The following is an 18017-nucleotide window of genomic DNA, read 5'->3' on the forward strand; positions in this document are numbered from 1 at the left end:
ATAAAATATATGTTTGTTTTTTTGATCAGCGTATTCAAAACAGCAAGTGTAAGACTCATTGAAATTCATGAGGTCTGATATTTTTCGTTCTAAATGTATATACTTCTATATATATTCACACAATCTGAAATTGAAAAGTAATTGAAATGACGCCTTGGAATTAATGTAAGGAGCTAAGATATTCCCGTTTGGTTCCATTCTAAGACAAATAGTGTCAGAAGTAGGACTGTTACTTGACATATGTTTAAAACACAGGTGTCAAACTCAAGGCCCGGGGCCAAATCTGGCCCGCCTTATTATTTTATGTGGCCCGCGAAAGCCTGGAAATAATATGCGTTAATAAAATGCTTAATCTATTCTTACTAAATATATTTGTTCTTTCCCTTTTGAAATAAAAAATCATGTACTGCATGAAATTGCTTATCTTTTAAAATGTATTTTTTTTTAATCAAAATCAAAATACTATATTATCATGTATTCCAAACATATTTGTTGATAAAATAAAGATAAATACTGTACTTAAATATATGCTTGAATTATGATTTCAAAACAAATTATCAATCAAATTATAGACTGTAAAATTGACAATATATTTTTTAGTTTTGAGTTTTTTTTACCGTAAAATCAATTTTGGTACTATTTTTTCCATATACAGTAAGATACTAAGACATTCAAAAACAAACAAAAAAACATTAAAACAAAATTGTACCGTAAAAAAAAAAACTGTCAGCTCTGTTGCTGGAATTTTACTGCTAAAAAAGTGGTATTGTTTCTCCATTCCATTCCATTTATTCAACTTTTTTATATGCTGTAAAAAAAACACTGCTTTTACTGTAAACATTCTGGTGACTGAGATACCAGTTTTTAAAAGTAAAATGGTTATACTTTTTTTGCAGCTCATGTATAATAATATATTGTTAATGTATTATATATATACATGTATATATATTCATATATTACTCATTGTTAAATGCGACCCTTTGAGGGCAACCATAACTGCGATGTGGCCCTCAATGAAAATTAGTTTGACACACCTGGGTTAAAGTCAATATTGAGTGTTCTACTTTAAATAATTCTGTAATAAAAGGGATCAGAAGTGAGATCTTCAGCCTGGATTTGATGATTAAATCAGCGTTGAGGGTAATACCCCTCCAACTTCAATGAAAAGTGGTCTCAGAAGGTAATTGATTGACCGTGATTTGACCCATTTCAGACTCGAGTTGAGGGTACTGTAACCCAGCCTAGTTTGGCCCAGTGCCTTGTTACTGCATTATCAGAATCAGAAATACTTTAATAATCCCAGAGGGGAAATTAACATTTTCAGGACAATCCCATTCAATAGCAGACGAACATTACAGGGAGACAGAACAGGATCACTGACGGGTCTGCCAACTTCCGGCACCCCTTATAAAAAAGGTGAGAAACAGGTGAACGCTGGGGGCGGGGGTGAGAAAAAAAATATTCAGTCTAAGCCTGGACCCCTGGAAAGGAGGTCCAGACTGAGGCCAAGGGGGAAAAAAACTCATAGCCATAGCACACATAAACATGTGTTTAAGAGGGAAACATTAAAGAACACAAAGGACATTAAATACATTAAAAGATCAGAGCTGATGCAACCAGCCATTTCTACACACAGCCACAAAAGTAAAACAACAACAACAAATAAACATATACACTGTGGTGGCCTCTGCGGTGTTCCACGCCATCGTCAGCTGGGTTTCGGGGAGCATGGCCGGAGACAGGAGCAGACCCAACAAAGCAACCAAGAGAGCCGACTCCACCCTCGGCCGCCCACTAACTCTCAGCCAGTGTCCAGTCCGCATGGATGACCGAGGATGCGTACAAGGAGACAAAGGTGTCCGATACCTGCTCATTCAGCCAAGACACTGGGAAGCTTGTCCGTCCCGGCACTCAACGCCAGCTTCCCAGCCCTGTCTCTTCATCCGCATCTCCTCAAGTCTCTCCAAACGGACTCTGGTGTGGCAAAGACCCAGTAGCAGGTCTCCATGGCCAAAAGGCTTCCGGGAGGCAGATCCAGAAGTTCACAAAAAGGCGCCGCAGAAGTCACGAAAGTGCCACCCCTTGTCGCAGTTCCAAAGGGTCTCGAACCAAAAGGCAGAGGGTTGCCACATTACTGCCACCTATTTTCCGGAATGAGAACAACAGCACAAAACCAACAACCAACTGCAGTTTGTACAAATCCATAATATGAGCATTAAATTCAGAATCATTTTGTTTGGGTGGTCTACAGAAACACAACAATTTCCAAAATATATTACAGCCGTGTTGCTTCTCGGGACGGTTTTGGCCAAAAGGCTCCATCTCAAAGAGTGAAAAACCCCATCTGCACCCAACTTCAGGAACTGGTTAAATGAACTTGTGAACGTAATGACTCTTGAAAAAATAAGATTTATAAACTCTACAAATATGAATGAATGGGAACTAACCTGGAAGCCTTTACTGACATATAATGAATCATAACTTGTAGACATTTTTATTTCATTGCATTTTTTTCCTCGGGAAATGGGGGAAGAAAGAAGAGAAGAATTTTTTTTTTTTTTTTAGTTGTATCTTTTTTGTAGTTATATTCCTTTTTTATTATAGTAATTATTTTTTGTATTGTTCCCACACTACCATTGCTTTTTTGTGTCACTTTTAATATGGTTTTGTCACGGTTTCTTTGTTTTCCCCTCTTGATATTAGCATTGTTTTTTCAGATGACAATATTGCCCGCGACCCCGAAAAGGACAAGTGGTAGAAAATGGATGGATTGATGGAATATTGTATTGGAAATGCTATATATATATATATATATATATATATATATATATATATATATATATATATATATATATATATATATATATATATATATATATATATATTTGTGTGTGTTCAAAATTAAATACTGGGGAAAAAAATATGAAAATATTTAAAACTGGATGAGGCAATTACTGAAGGAATTGTGTGTGAATGCTCCAATAGTGAAGATGAACTGAAATCCTGAAATGTTGTTGGAATTGTTGAAGTAGAACACATAATTCCTGAACAGGCTGAATATTTTGAAGTTGGAACACTTGGAATCAGATGAAAGATGTGGGAATTGTGGAACTTTGAAGAATGTCCCATTGATTTCAATAGGAATATCCCAAAAATGTGGGAATTTTGGGTAAAGCTGGATTTTTTTTTGAAAATGGTAAAATAAAAACTTTGAAGGTCTGAATGAATTGAAATTGTTGGTGTTGAATTTTTTCAAATCGGTCGAGAAATGTTGAAGTAGTATCATGTTGAATTGAGAAATGGTATTACGGAATTCCTGGAATTTCGGGAAAACCAGGAATTTTTCCAGTTCAAAAAACAACTCTGTTTTTTGTCCTGATTAAGAGGAATGTTTTGGCGGTAGAACGGTTGACGTGGGATGAACCAAAAACTAACACTTGAGTGTCGCAGCTGTGCATTATGGGTTCATGGTAGCCAAATGTGTACTCCACTGCAATCTGGGTAAAGTCTTTTTCATTGCGCTTCATTCTTTTCATTTCATAGCCAGTACAATTATCTCGGAAAAAGTTTCTAGAAAACTCTCTTGTATAAAACTTCATCGTGCAGAATTTAAACAAAGTACTACTCACTAAGGTTTTGCTTATCTCTGAAATATATATAAAGCATTAGTTTTCGGGCTTTCACCCAACCCTGCAATATGTGTAGTATATTGAATTTTTGCATCTGTGATGTCACATCCTTCCTTAATAAGTGGCCATTGCATCATACCTTATAATTGTTCAGCAAACATTCTAAATTACGGTCTTGTAATTAACATGGGCAGCTATTGCATCATAGCTTATAGATGTTCAGCAAACATTTTAAGGTACAATTTGGTAATTAATATGAGCATTGATTGCATCATACCTTATAGCTGTTCAGCCTACCATTCTATGATACGGTTTGGTAATCAACATGAGCGGCGATTGCATTATACCTTATAGTGGTGCGCAAGAAACCAAGTTATATGACTCTGAGTCATACGTTGGCCTATGTCATGTTATATTAATTTGGCGTATTCGGCTGCAAAATTGTCCAAAAAGAAGTTCACGTGCAAGTTTAACAAGACAAAGAGTCAAAGCAGCACTTGTCTGATATTGCTACTGTGCTATCTTCAAATTGTCTCCACTCGCTTTACATTGGGAAGGCCAATGGTTGCAGAAAGTACAACGTAATTTAATACACTTTTAAGAAGAACCAAATGTTGAAACCGTGAGTCAGGATGGTGTGTGGAAAAGCTAAATGCCAGATAATAAACACGCAAGTTTGAAACAAAATTCTGCTAAAAAGTGACATTGCATACCGGATTTGCCATTGACTGGTGATTTTGATTGGCTATCCAAAAAAGTCTCTGACAGTAAAGAAGACTGAAAATGTTCTATTAAAAACAAAAGCTTTAGACTTTCAATTTTCATGATTTTATCATTCAGACTAATTGGTTTGATAAATTGTTGTTGCGTCGTACATTAATAGCTGTTCAGCCAACCCTTTTAAGTTACGGTTCGGTAGTTAACATGGGCGCCGATTTAATAGCTGTTCAGCCAATCCTTTTAATTACGTTAATTAGGAAAAAAAACAAAGTTGTTTTTTGAACTGGAAAAATTCCCGGTTTTCACAAAATTCCAGGAATACCATTTCTCAATTCAACATGTTACCACTTCAACATTTCTCGACCGATTTGAAAAATGTCAAGACCGACCATTTCAACTCATTCAGACTCTTCAAGTATTTTACCATTTTCCCAAAAATTCCAGCTATTACCGCAGTTCCCACATTTTTTAGAATTTCCCACATTTTTTTTGAAATTCCTATTCAAACCAATGTGACGTTCTTCAAAGTTCTACAATGTCCCACATTTTTCATCCGATTGAAACCGTTCCAACTCCAAAATATGCAGCCTGTTCAAAATTGTGTGCTCTCTTTCAACAATTTTTTTTAAATCCCTTGTTTTCCAAGAATTCTCAGTTCACAGGGACATTTTCCCCATTCAAAGTAAATTGTCTATGTTTTTATACTTCCACAATTTGCACATTTTTCAACCTATTCAAACCATTGCAACATCAACACATTCCACTCATCCAACTCACACTTTCCCAAGTTCCAAACCAAAGTCTGTTTCTCCTGGAAATTCAAACTCTTCAACATTCAAACCATTCGAACATTCAAACTATTCTTACATTCATACTACATTCTGTCAGCATTTCACTTCAACTTCAGCATTGGAACATTCACACGCAATTCCTTCAGGAATTGCCTCTTCTAATTATTGTCCTACTTCTTCTTCTCCAGATTTTGGCGCGCTCTACCTTCCACATTTTTCACCCGATTCAAACCGTTCCAACTTCAAACTGTTCAGCCTATTCGGGAATCACGGGCTTTCCCTTGACATATTCCAAAAATTCCCAGATTTTCCAGATTTCCAGGTTTTCCGGGACATGTTTCCCATTCAAAATGAATTGGCCATTTTTCAAACTTCCGCCATTTCCACATTTTTCAACCTATTCAAACCATTCCACCTTCAACACATTCCACTATTCTGGAAATCCAAACTTCCCCTTGTCCAAGTTTGAAAAAAATCCACGATTTTTCAGAATTCCTGGTTTTCAAAGCCCTATTTCCACCCTTTTTCTGGTAACTACCCCTCCCACATTTTTAAACCCACTTCAACCATTCCACCGTCAAAACATTCCTCTTAATTAGGAAAAAACAAAGTTGTTTTTTGAACTGGGAAAATTCCCGGTTTTCACAAAATTCCAGGAATTCCGTAATACCATTTCTCAAATCAACATGTTACACTTCAACATTTCTCGACCAATTTGAAAAATGTCAAGACCGACCATTTCAACTCATTCAGACTTTACAAGTATGTTGCCATTTTCCAAAAAATTCTAGCTTTTACCGAATTTCCCAAATTTTTTAGAAATTCACACATTTAAAAAAAAATTCCCATTTAAACCAGTTGGGACGTTCTTCAAAGTTCTACAATTTCCCACATTTTTCATCCGATTGAAACCTTTCCAACTCCAAAATATTCAGCCTGTTCAAAATTGTGTGCTCTCCTTCAACAAATTTTTAAAAATCCCTTGTTTTCCAAGAATTCTCAGTTCTCAGGGACATTTTCCCCATTCAAAATGAATTGTCCATGATTTAAAACTTCCACAATTTGCACATTTTTCAACCTATTCAAACCATTCCAACATCAACAAATTCCACTCATCCAACTCACACTTTCCCAAGTTCCAAACCAAAGTCTGATTCTCCTGGAAAGTCAAACTCTTCAACATTCAAGCCATTCCAACATTCAAACTATTCTTACATTAATTCTACATTCTGTCAGCATTTCACTTCAACTTCAGCATTGGAAAATTCACAAGCAATTCCTTCAGGAATTGCCTCTTCTAATTACTGTCCTACTTCCTCCGGAAAACCTGGAATTCTGGGAAATCTGGGAATTTTTGGAATTTGACAAGGGAAAGCCCGCGATTCCCAAATAGGCTAAACAGTTTGAAGTTGGAACGGTTTGAATTGGGTGAAAAATGTGGAAGGTAGAGCTCGCCAAAATCTGGAGAAGAAGAAGAAGAATAAATAGATGCATTTTGGTGTATAAAACCATATGTGTGAATATTTGCAGTATTCACACAATAAAAAAAATGCAATATTTCAAATAGTTAGAGTCAAAGCGCAAGTACTGATGTGAAAAACTTACCAATACACAAAAAATATTCAGAAGAAAAATTATTATTTGGGTATCGGATTGATACCCAAATTTGTGGTATCATCCAAAACTAGTGTAAAGTATCAAACAAAAGAATAACTGATTATTACATTTTAACAGAAGTGTAGATGGAACATGTTAAAAGAGAAAGTAAGCAGATATTAACAGTAAATGAACAAGTAGATTAATAATTAATTTTCTACCACTTGTCCCTAATAATGTTGACAAAATAATAGAAAGATAAATGACACAATATGTTACTGCATACGTCAGCAGACTAATTAGGAGTCTTTGTTTGTTTACTTACTAATAAAAGACACGTTGTCTAGTATGTTCACTATTTTATTTAAGGACTAAATTGCAATCATAAATATGTTTAATGTAGAGTAAGATTTTTTTTGTTTAAATAAAGCCAATCATGACATTTTTTGTGGTCCCCTTTATTTAGAAAGGTACCCTAAAGTACCAAAATACTTTTGGTACTGGTACCGGTACCAAAATATTGGTATCGGGACGACACTAAAACACACACACGGCGCACCCACTGGCAGAAATGTAGATTTGCGCCTATGGACAGGGGAACCAGGTCAGAATTTTGAGAATGAAACAAACAAAGTTTGGAGTAAAAAAAATAGGGAAAACAAGAGAAGGGCACAACGATTAGAAAAGGGAAAAAGAGAAATCGACAACGGAAAGACACACCGAAAGCACATTTGCACATTTCCCCAGTGCGCTGTACAACTATTACCCAGGTTTAAGGCTTCTTGTTACCAAGGTTTGATCTTTCCGCCGTAAAACTGTCAGCACCGGCTGCATCTCCATCCATCCAGACATCTAGGGACTCCATTACACAACGATGGGCAAGGATGAAAATCCAATCGAGGGGATATAGGGACGAGGGGAAGGCGATGTATGGGCACTGAGAAGCGCACAGACAAGGCAATCTGCTATGATGAAGAGGCCCCCTTTCCTTGTTCCTCCTCTCACACTCGGCACGTCCTCCGGTATCTCCTTCAAGCCCTGCTGCGTTCTGCCCTAATGTCTTTGCCAGCTGACCAACCCAACACCTTGCCAGCCGCTTTCAGCCCACTTCCCTCGCAGGCCTCCGAGTAGCTCGCCGGCTGCAGGAATTTGCTCGTGTTAGACACACCTTGGAGTACGATTGCGGTTGGTAAGCTAAATTAATTGCTGGTCACAAGGGAATACATTGTATTTATTATACTACATTAAATCAGAGCTAGAAGAACATCATAATCAATTAGAAGATTGCTTGCCCAATTGAAGTGGACAGGACAAATGTATTTATTGATTCCTTCTAGACGGCCTTGGCTGACTTTCCTTTCCTTAGCCCTTGTCTAATTTTTGATGACACAATAAAGGCAATGTTTTCCACCAACATTATGCTGTCATATTAGTTTTCCTGGAAGCTAGTTACCAATTAAAGCTGTCAGCCACACCTGTGTGGCAAATTAGCAGCAGAGTCGAATATCTTGTCAATTGCGTACAGAGACCAGGTAATCAATTCCAGAACAGTGCAAATAAGAGGTTCTTAGAAAATGAAGAGAACACAAGACGAGACGAAGAAGCCAAGCAAGGAAAATATAAGGGAGGGTAGAGGGTAGTGTCCGCCTACAGTGTGAGCAAGCAGAAAAAGCTCTTTCGGTGTGATTTATTAGGACTAAAACTGTTCTGCTGCCTCTGTTTTGTGTCTATTACCTTGCGACTCATTTTAGATCGGGGGGCCACATGGAGAAAAATCTACTCCCAAGTGGGCCGGACTGGTAAAATCACGGCACGATAACTTAAAAATAAAGACAACTTCAGATGGTTTTCTTTGTTTAAAAATAGAACAAGCACATTCTGAAAATGTACAAATCATAAAGTTTTTTTGTTTTTTTTACACTGACATGTTGTGGTTAAAAGTATTGTATCTTTATTTTTATTGTTATTTATACTTTTTGAATAAATTATATGATAATGTTCATCAGTCAATTTATTGATGTTATTTTTTAATCTATCAAGATTAAAAAATAATATCAACATCAAATTACAGTATGTTATTTATATAGTTTGCTCATTTTCATTTATATCATGTGGTTCTTTTTTTTTTTTTTTTACTTATGTAGCATCATCTAAAAAGATACAAATAATTACTATTGCGACATCTAGTGGACATATTTAGAACAGCAGTTTCTTTCATTCAAAAAAGTCGGCTCATTTTTATACTTAGCAAACTCATCCCGCGGGCTGCATAAAACCTGTCAGGCCCGCGGGCCGTACGTTTGACACCCCTGTCTTACGGAGTTTAGAAAGTTTATGCAAACTGGCAAACTTACGCCGTAATGGCTGTGAGAAAGGAGGCGATCACACTGTAAAGACAGATGTTTGCGAGAGAGAGAGAGAGAGAGAGAGAGAGAGAGAGAGAGAGAGAGAGAGAGAGAGAGAGAGAGAGAGAGAGAGAGAGAATATTATTTCTGTGTGCGTGCAAACATTTTTGGACTCTCAAAAATAAAATCATTACAAATATCGTCTATTCATCTCTGTTGCTGTCTGCTGCTTAATGGCGTTCAATTGTTTGTATAGGAAATGTAGTACCGTCTTTCCCGGACTATAAGGCGCACTTATAATTAGGTGACGTTTGCTGTGGTCTGGAACAACATGGCACACAAACAACTATCTGAAATGCAGCCAATATTGCATACAGATAATGTGTCATGAGACATGCAAATATAAACTAAATACAATGAGGATAAAAGTAAAGGAGATTAAATGAGCTCAAATATATCTTCCATAGAGGCATAATGATGCAATATGAACATACAGCTAGCCTAAATAGCATTTTAGCACTACAACAAATCAATAACATCAACAAAGCGCACCTTTGTGCATTCATACACAGCATGAAACGTTTGGTGGACAAAATGAGACAAAGAAGGAGTGGAAGATTTTACATGTAAACAAACTGTTGCATCAAAGTCCACACAATGGTGAGTTCAAGAACCGCCAAAATTAGTAAGACAAAACAATGTTCACCAAATACTCATATTAAACATATTAAACAGTGGGCTTTCTAACAATTGGGAAGGTTAGTGTCATGTTTGTCCACAAAATGCTCCAGGGAGGCCCTAAAGAGTCGCATGCGGCTCGAGAGCCACGGGTTGCTGACCCCCGGGTTAAGGTATAATACTGCGCATACTTCTATTGAATTGTACATATGTACGCACGGACACAGATACACAAACACAAACACACACACACAACATACACACGTATGCAACTATATGGACCAATGATTGCATGGCTGAGTACAGAGGACCCATGTGAGTAAACACTATCACAGCCGATAAACCCCTGAGGCAGATAACTCATCTGAGGAACGTTGGAAAATAAAAGTGATAAAACATGTAAAATAGTAAGAACCATGAGTAGAGATAAAGAATACAATCGTCATGATCCATCACCTGGGCCATGGCATGATTTAGGTTTGGTGGTTTTTCTGTTTTGGTCTGCTTCCTGGGTGCAGCCTCTTTCCCTGTTTACTGTTGGTTTCTATGGGCACTGATTCTCCTCACCTGTATTTGTTTAGCAATTAGTGTTCCCACAAGGTGTTTTGGTTAATCACTCCCCTTTATCTGTCACCCAGAATTAGTTGCTGGGTCAATGCATGCTATAAGCAACATTCACGTTACCGCTAGTTTTTTGCCTAGCTCCAGTATTTCTTCCGCACTACAGTATTCCTCACTGTTCAACCTTGGTGACATTTTTTTTTTAGCTCCACGCTTGTTAGCGTTATCAGTTTTTGTATTTTTGTGCTGCGTTAATTTATTAAAACCTTAATCATACCTGCACGCTGCTCCTGCTTGTGTTCTGCTTTGGAAGGAACGCTACCAGCGCAGCTATGCGTCCCCGCAGACGTAACACAAATACCAGTAAGACATATGAAAAAAGTAAAAAAAATAGGCAGTGTCAGAACAGGAATCCTTAGCTATGCAAGCTGGAATTAAGGTGGAGTGTGAACAGCTCAAACTTTTGTGATAAATAACATCACCTAATAATCCATGTTTTGACTGACCCTTATATCCCTGTGTAGGTTCCCTACGTGAAGGTGGCTCCGGAAGACATCCTGAAGGTCCAGTTCCCTCGGTTCACCACTCTGGACCTGAGGCCAACCAACTCGGACGTCAGTTTGGCTGTAGCAAGCCTTCTCACCTTTTTTAACAGCACCGCCGCCTGCCTCATCTGCGCACAGGCCGACTGTGAGTACAGCGTCAAACACGCACATGACAAAACACACCTGGAGAGATTGCTCACACAACACCATCCCTACACATGTCAACAAAGTGCAAACAGCGTTTTATATGCATCCATCCATCTTCTTCCGCTTATCTGAGGTCGGGTTGCGGGGGCAGCAGCCTAAGCAGGGAAGCCCAGACTTCCCTCTCCCCAGCCACTTCGTCCAGCTCTTCCCGGGGGATCCCGAGGTGTTCCCAGGGCAGCCGGGAGAGATAGTCTTCCCAACGTGTCCTGGGTCTTCCCCGTGGCCTCCTACCGGTCGGACGTGCCCTAAACACCTCCCTAGGGAGGCGTTCGGGTAGCATCCTGACAAGATGCCCGAACCACCTCATCTGGCTCCTCTCGATGTGGAGGAGCAGCGGCTTTACTTTGAGTTCCTCCCGGATGGCAGAGCTTTTCACCCTATCTCTAAGGGAGAACCCCGCCACCCGGCGGAGGAAACTCATTTCGGCCGCTTGTACCCGTGATCTTGTCCTTTCGGTCATAACCCAAAGCTCATGACCATAGGTGAGGATGGGAAGGTAGATCGACCAGTAAATTGAGAGCTTTGCCTTCCTGCTCAGCTCCTTCTTCACTACAACGGATCGATACAGTGTCCGCATTACTGAAGATGCCGCACCGATCAGCCTGTGGATCTCACGATCCACACTTCCCTCACTCGTGAACAAGACTCCAAGGTACTTGAATTCCTCCACTTGGGGCAAGATCTCCTACCCAACCCGGAGGTGGCACTACACCCTATTCCGGGCGAGAACCATGGACTCGGACTTGGAGGTGCTGATTCTCATCCCAGTCGCTTCACACTCAGCTGCAAACCAATCCAGTGAGAGCTGAAGATCCTGGCTAGATGAAGCCATCAGGACCACATCATCTGCAAAAAGCAGAGACCCAATCCTGCAGCCACCAAACCAGATCCCCTCAACACCTTGACTGCGCCTAGAAATTCTGTCCATAAAAGTTATGAACAGAATCGGTGACAAAAGGCAGCCTTGGCGGAGTCCAACCCACACTGGAAACGTGTCCGACTTACTGCCAGCAATGCGGACCAAGCTCTGACACTGATCATACAGGGAGCGGACCGCCACAATCTGACAGTCCGATACCCCATACTCTCTGAGCACTCCCCACAGAGCGAATCCATGGACTCATCTTGGAGGTGCTGATTCCCATCCCAGTCGCTTCACACTCGGCTGCGAACCGATCCAGTGAGAGCTGAAGATCCTGGCCAGATGAAGCCATCAGGACCACATCATCTGCAAACCGTTGGTTTGGTAGCTTTTGCTTTTTAATAGTTTTAAGACTCCGAGGTACTTGAACTCCTCCACTTGGGGCAGGGTCTCCTCCCCCAACCCGGAGGTGGCACTACACCCTTTTCCGGGCGAGAACCATGGACTCGGACTTGGAGGTGCTGATTCTCATATTCTCATTCTCACTCTCGTTTTAAATGCCAACCTTTTTAAAATGAGTTGTCATGCTGAGCCTTACCGGATGCACAACAACTGTGTTCCACAAACACTTCATCAACATCTAACCCTTCTGACACACCGCTGCAATCCGCAGAGCGCACAAGTTGCCAACATCCCAAAATAAATCACCTGCTCTCCATCGCCGTCATATTTAAATCCAAATTAAATTGGTCTTCTCATCCAGAAACACTTCTGATTGACTGAAAGACAAAGCAAAACGAACAAGGCTTGCAGTTGAGGCCACCATTGATCTCAGCACCTCCCTGTCCAAGGCACTCGTTAGATTCTAAAGATACTAAACTGAATGACCTCAAAAAAGCCTCTCGATCCCCTTGGGGCGAATTTATTTTTGTAAATACAAAGGAAGATTAAATCATGGCCAGTTCCCACCCTCTTGTAGTCCATCGAGCAGTAATTACAGCTCCCCAGACAAAGGCAGCATGACCCTGAGTGGCACCAGCTCACCTCCTTTTTTTTTTTTCTGTCTGGCAGTTGGTTTAAGGCTTTCAGACGCACAAATTCACCCACCGTATATCATTTAGACTAAGACACTTTGAACCACACTATCCTAATGGGAAGTTATTTACTGCAGCTTATCGAGGACCTATAATGGATGTCATCTCTTCTGACTTATAAATGTTTTTACAATGTTGGATAATCATGTTAAACAATGCTAAAGTGTCAAATCATAAGGTTCATGAGCTCGCGTGTACTTTTGGATGCCTCTGTTCACGGGGTTTTGCAATATGGCTGCATAGTGATGTCTGAGTAAGGTGGATGTTCTTATTTAAACGTTAAGTCAGACTCTCAGCCGGGTGTGGGGTAACGACTTCAAGATGTGTATGTAAACAGAATTATATTTAGACAGCATTTTTGAAAAGATAATTTTTTTTTTTTTTTGAGAGGGTGACGTGGTTTCATTTGCAATCTGGGAACGCCTTCAGAATCAAACATATTGCAGACTAGTGTTGTCCCGATACCAAGATTTATCAATTTATTTCAGTACTTTTCGGTACTTTTTGGTACTCTTCTAAACAAAAGGCACCACAAAAAATGTCATGATTGGCTTTATTTTAATGTATCTTAAGGGTACATTAAACATATGTTTCTCATTGCAAGTTTGTCCTTAAATAAAATAGTGAACATACTAGACAACTTGTCTTTTATTAGTAAGTAAACAAACAAAAACTCCTAATTAGTCTGCTGACGTATGCAATAACATATTGTGTCATTTATCATTCTATTATTTTGTCAACATTATTAAGGACAAGTGATAGAAAATTAATTATTAATCTACTTGTTCATTTACTGTTAATATCTGCTTACTTTCTCTTTTAACATGTTCTATCTACACTTCTGTTAAAATGTAATAATCACTTATTCTTCTGTTGATTGATACTTTACATTAGTTTTGGATGATACCACAAATGTATCTCGAGTAATACCAAAGACTATAAAAATGAGAGCCATTACCTCCCTGCTTGGCACTCAGCATCAAGGATTGGAATTGGGGGTTAAATCACCCAAAAAAAATTTTGGGCGCGGCCACCGCTGCTGCCCACTGCTCCCCACTGCTCCCCTCACCTCCCAGAGGGTGATCAAGGGTGATGGGTCAAATGCAAAGAATAATTTTGCCACACATAGTGTGTGTGTGACAATCATTGGCACTTTAGGTATCGATCATACATTGGTCATAATTAAAGTACTCATGTGTCCAGGGACATATTTCCTGAGTTTATAAACATAATATAAAAAACAAAAACGAAATAAATTTTGTGATGCTAAAAAATATTGATTTAATCATAGTAGTATCGACTGGATACGCTCTTGTACTTGGTATCATTACAGTGGATGTTAAGTGTAGATCCACCAATGGTGTTTGTTTATATTGTAGCGTCCCGGAAAAGTTGGTGCTGCAGGGAATTCTGGGAATTTGTTCTGTAGTGTTTGTTATATTCTCCCAAAATGTGTTTGTCATTGTTGTTAAGTGCGGTTTCACTATATGGCACATATTTATGTCAGTGTTGGCGTTGTTCATACGGCCACCCTTAGTATGACATGTATGGCTGTTGACTAAGTATGCCTTCATTCACTTTTATTTAGTGTGTTCAAAATCAAGATGATCGTCTCAATGGTTAATGATCGGACATAGTGAAATCTTGTCAGCTATAGACCATATTTAACACATTCAATGTCATGACTCCGATGTGTAGCGAAGCATGTATAGCTACTACGTGTCTTACTGGGATGATACTTGATATAAATATACTTGACTTGTCGCCATGAAGACAAGGACTAGTGATTTAGTAATAGTTACAACACCGTTGACTGCGGATAGACATTAGCCGCTAGCTAGCTAGCCATGTCTTAAAGCACCTCTTCCTGAGGGTGTTTCAGTGTTATAACGTCACCTTTGTTGTTAGTTTTTGAGCCAAAATGTGTCCGTTCTCTCCTTTCTGTCTACACACTGTGTCTGCTTGTAAGTACTCTGTGATTGCTTCTCTGCATGACACGACGTGACGACGATAACGACGGGTGGGGGACCGGTACTTTTTAGAGGCGGTATAGTACCGAATATGATTCATTAGTATCGCGGTACTATACTAATACCGGCATACAATACAACGCTATTGCAGAAAGACTCAAAAAATGGGTTATGAAAGTGTCTGTGGGGCAAACTGTATAATACAGTATGTCACATTTACCGGTACATACTGTACATATTATCTAGGCCATATGTGTCAAACTCAAGGCCCGGGGGCCAGTTCTGGCCCGCCACATAATTTTATGTGACCCGCAAAATTCTGGAAAAAATGGGTTTCAATAAGACTTTTTTTTTCTTCTTTTTTTTTTTTGCTAAATGCATTTGTTCTTTCAATTTTGACGGAAAAAAAAGGATGTTTTAAACTTTATTAATATCTGATCATGCCAATTATTTTGTATGGTGTATTGCAAAACTATTTTTGTGAGATAAAAACAAATAGTTAAATATCTGCTTGTCACATTGTATTTAAGATTTTAAAGCAAGTTATACATAACACATCTAATAATCAAATGCATGTGCATTTAAATTAATCATGATTAATCACATGTTATTAACCGCATGCATATTGTAAATTAATTTTAAAAAGGCGGCCCTCTGAAAGCAGCCATTACTGCGATGTGGACTTTAATGAAAATGAGTTTGACACCCCTGATCTAGGCCATCCATCCATCCATTTTCTACCGCTTGTCCCTTTCGGGGGGGTGCCAATACGGCCGGGTTAGCTTACTAAAGTGCAATTTTAAATTTTGCCCAAAATATCCTGCTGAAAACGTCCCGGTATGATGACGCCGGCACGTGACGTCACAGATTGTAGAGGACATTTTGGGACAGCATGGTGGCCAGCTATTAAGTCGTCTGTTTTCATCGCAAAATTCCACAGTATTCTGGACATTTTTGTTGGTGAATCTTTTGCAATTTGTTCAATGAACAATGGAGACAGCAAAGAAGAAAGCTGTAGGTGGGAAGCGGTGTATTGCGGGCGGCTGCAGCAACACAAAACACAGCCGGTGTTTCATTGTTTACATTCCCGAAAGATGACAGTCAAGCTTTACCATTGGCCTGTGGAGAACTGGGACAACAGAGACTCTTACCAGGAGGACTTTGAGTTGGATGCGCAGACGTGGTACCGTGAGTACGCATGCAGCTGCGGCTTCCAAACATTTGATCGCTTGCCCGTACGTGCGTGCCGCTATGTGCATGTCACGTACGTAACTTTGGGGACTTTGGGGAAATATATGTGCTGTATGAACTTTGGGGAGGTGAACGGTACTTTGGGCTGTGGGATTGAGTGTGTTGTGCAGGTGTTTAAGTTGTATTGGCGGGTTATATGGACGGGAGGGGGGAGGTGTTTGTTATGCGGGATTAATTTGTGGCATATTAAATATAAGCCTGGTTGTGTTGTGGCTAATAGAGTATATATATATATGTCTTGTGTTTATTTACTGTTTTAGTCATTCCCAGCTGAATATCAGGTCCCACCCGCCTCTCACAGTATCTTCCCTATCTGAATCGCTCCCACTGCCCTCTAGTCCTTCACTCTCACTTTCCTCATCCACAAATCTTTCATCCTCGCTCAAATTAATGGGGAAATCGTCGCTTTCTCGGTCCGAATCGCTCTCGCTGCTGGTGGCCATGATTGTAAACAATGTGCGGATGTGAGGAGCTCCACAACCTGTGACGTCACGCGCATATCGTCTGCTACTTCCGGTACAGGCAAGGCTTTTTTATCAGCGACCAAAAGTTGTGAACTTTATCGTCGATGTTCTCTACTAAATCCTTTCAGCAAAAATATGGCAATATCGCGAAATGATCAAGTATGACACATAGAATGGACCTGCTATCCCCGTTTAAATAAGAAAATCACATTTCAGTAGGCCTTTAATAAAGTAGTTGTTTCCCAATTATTGAATTTTCTACCTGACTGGCAGAGAGTTGATTATTACAGTGTACAGCTCTTGGCCAAAAATAATGGTATTAACCAAGACTGGCCTCTCAGGTGCCCTTCAGACACCAACTTTTTCGGGACAAAATAAACCAATTTTCAGCATTATTTGCCCCACCTCTGGCAGTCTGTCTCTGGACTGAAAGAGGACTGAAGAGGCAATGAAAGACAAGGAGAGGGGTTGTTGAGGAAGCTGTTCAACAGGTGGAGGTGAAATATAATGATTGGACTGTGGAAGGCAGCAGATATCCATACTGGATTAATTCATTGAAAAGAGTGTCCACAAAATGGCCGTATTGATTACACCCTCCCGTGAGACCCCTTCTCATTCAGTTGAAAATGCCACAAGCCTCGTGTTGCATGCACCAGAACCGCCTGATTTGGTGCCCCGCCCTCTGGCCGTCAGTTATCAACTTTGGCAGCCTGCTGTCAACCGCTTGTCCACCTGTTATGGCCTCATTAATCACCCACACCGCTGACAGCGTAATCCAGGGTGACCAATTCAGTAATTTCATGTGCTGTGGATGTGGACACACAGGAGTAGAGGTGGAGCTTTGCCCAAATGACATGATTTTGTGGGGCAGGACCGACGTTTTGTTTATTTTGTAGCCAGTTCAGTTTTAGTTTAGTTCTGCATTGCCTTCCCTAAACTTCAATGCCTTTTCTTAGGGGCACTCACCTTTTGTTTATTTTTGGTTTAAGCATTAGACACTTTTTTACCTGCATGCTGCCTCCCGCTGTTTCCGAAATCTACAAAGCAATTAGCTACCGGCTGCCACCTACTGATATGGAAGAGTATTGCACGGTTACTCTGCCGAGCTCTAGACAGTACCAACACTCAACAACAACACATAATTTGCAGACTATAATTACTGGTTTGCAAAAAATATTTTTAACCCAAATAGGTGAAATTAGATCATCTCATACCGCAAACCAGACTGTATCTCACGGCACAGTGAACTACACTACTGGTCTCCAGCAGGTAGCTTCTGCATCATCTGTAGTCATGTGTAAAAA

At 39.8% G+C, this 18017-nt stretch overlaps 1 protein-coding gene across 5 annotated transcripts in view; it reads left to right on the forward strand.

Annotated features, from left to right (window-relative positions):
• Nucleotides 1–18017, forward strand: part of grik4 (glutamate receptor, ionotropic, kainate 4) — a 1016493-nt gene that overhangs the window by 672100 nt on the left and 326376 nt on the right. For all 5 annotated transcript variants that reach the window (XM_061973003.2, XM_061973004.2, XM_061973005.1 and 2 more), the window contains one exon: nucleotides 10845–11010. In XM_061973003.2, coding sequence (XP_061828987.1) covers nucleotides 10845–11010 — 166 coding nt within the window. The remainder of the gene's footprint in view (nucleotides 1–10844; nucleotides 11011–18017) is intronic.

The sequence above is a fragment of the Nerophis lumbriciformis genome, linkage group LG17 (assembly GCF_033978685.3).
Source record: "Nerophis lumbriciformis linkage group LG17, RoL_Nlum_v2.1, whole genome shotgun sequence".
Lineage (NCBI taxonomy): Eukaryota > Metazoa > Chordata > Actinopteri > Syngnathiformes > Syngnathidae > Nerophis > Nerophis lumbriciformis.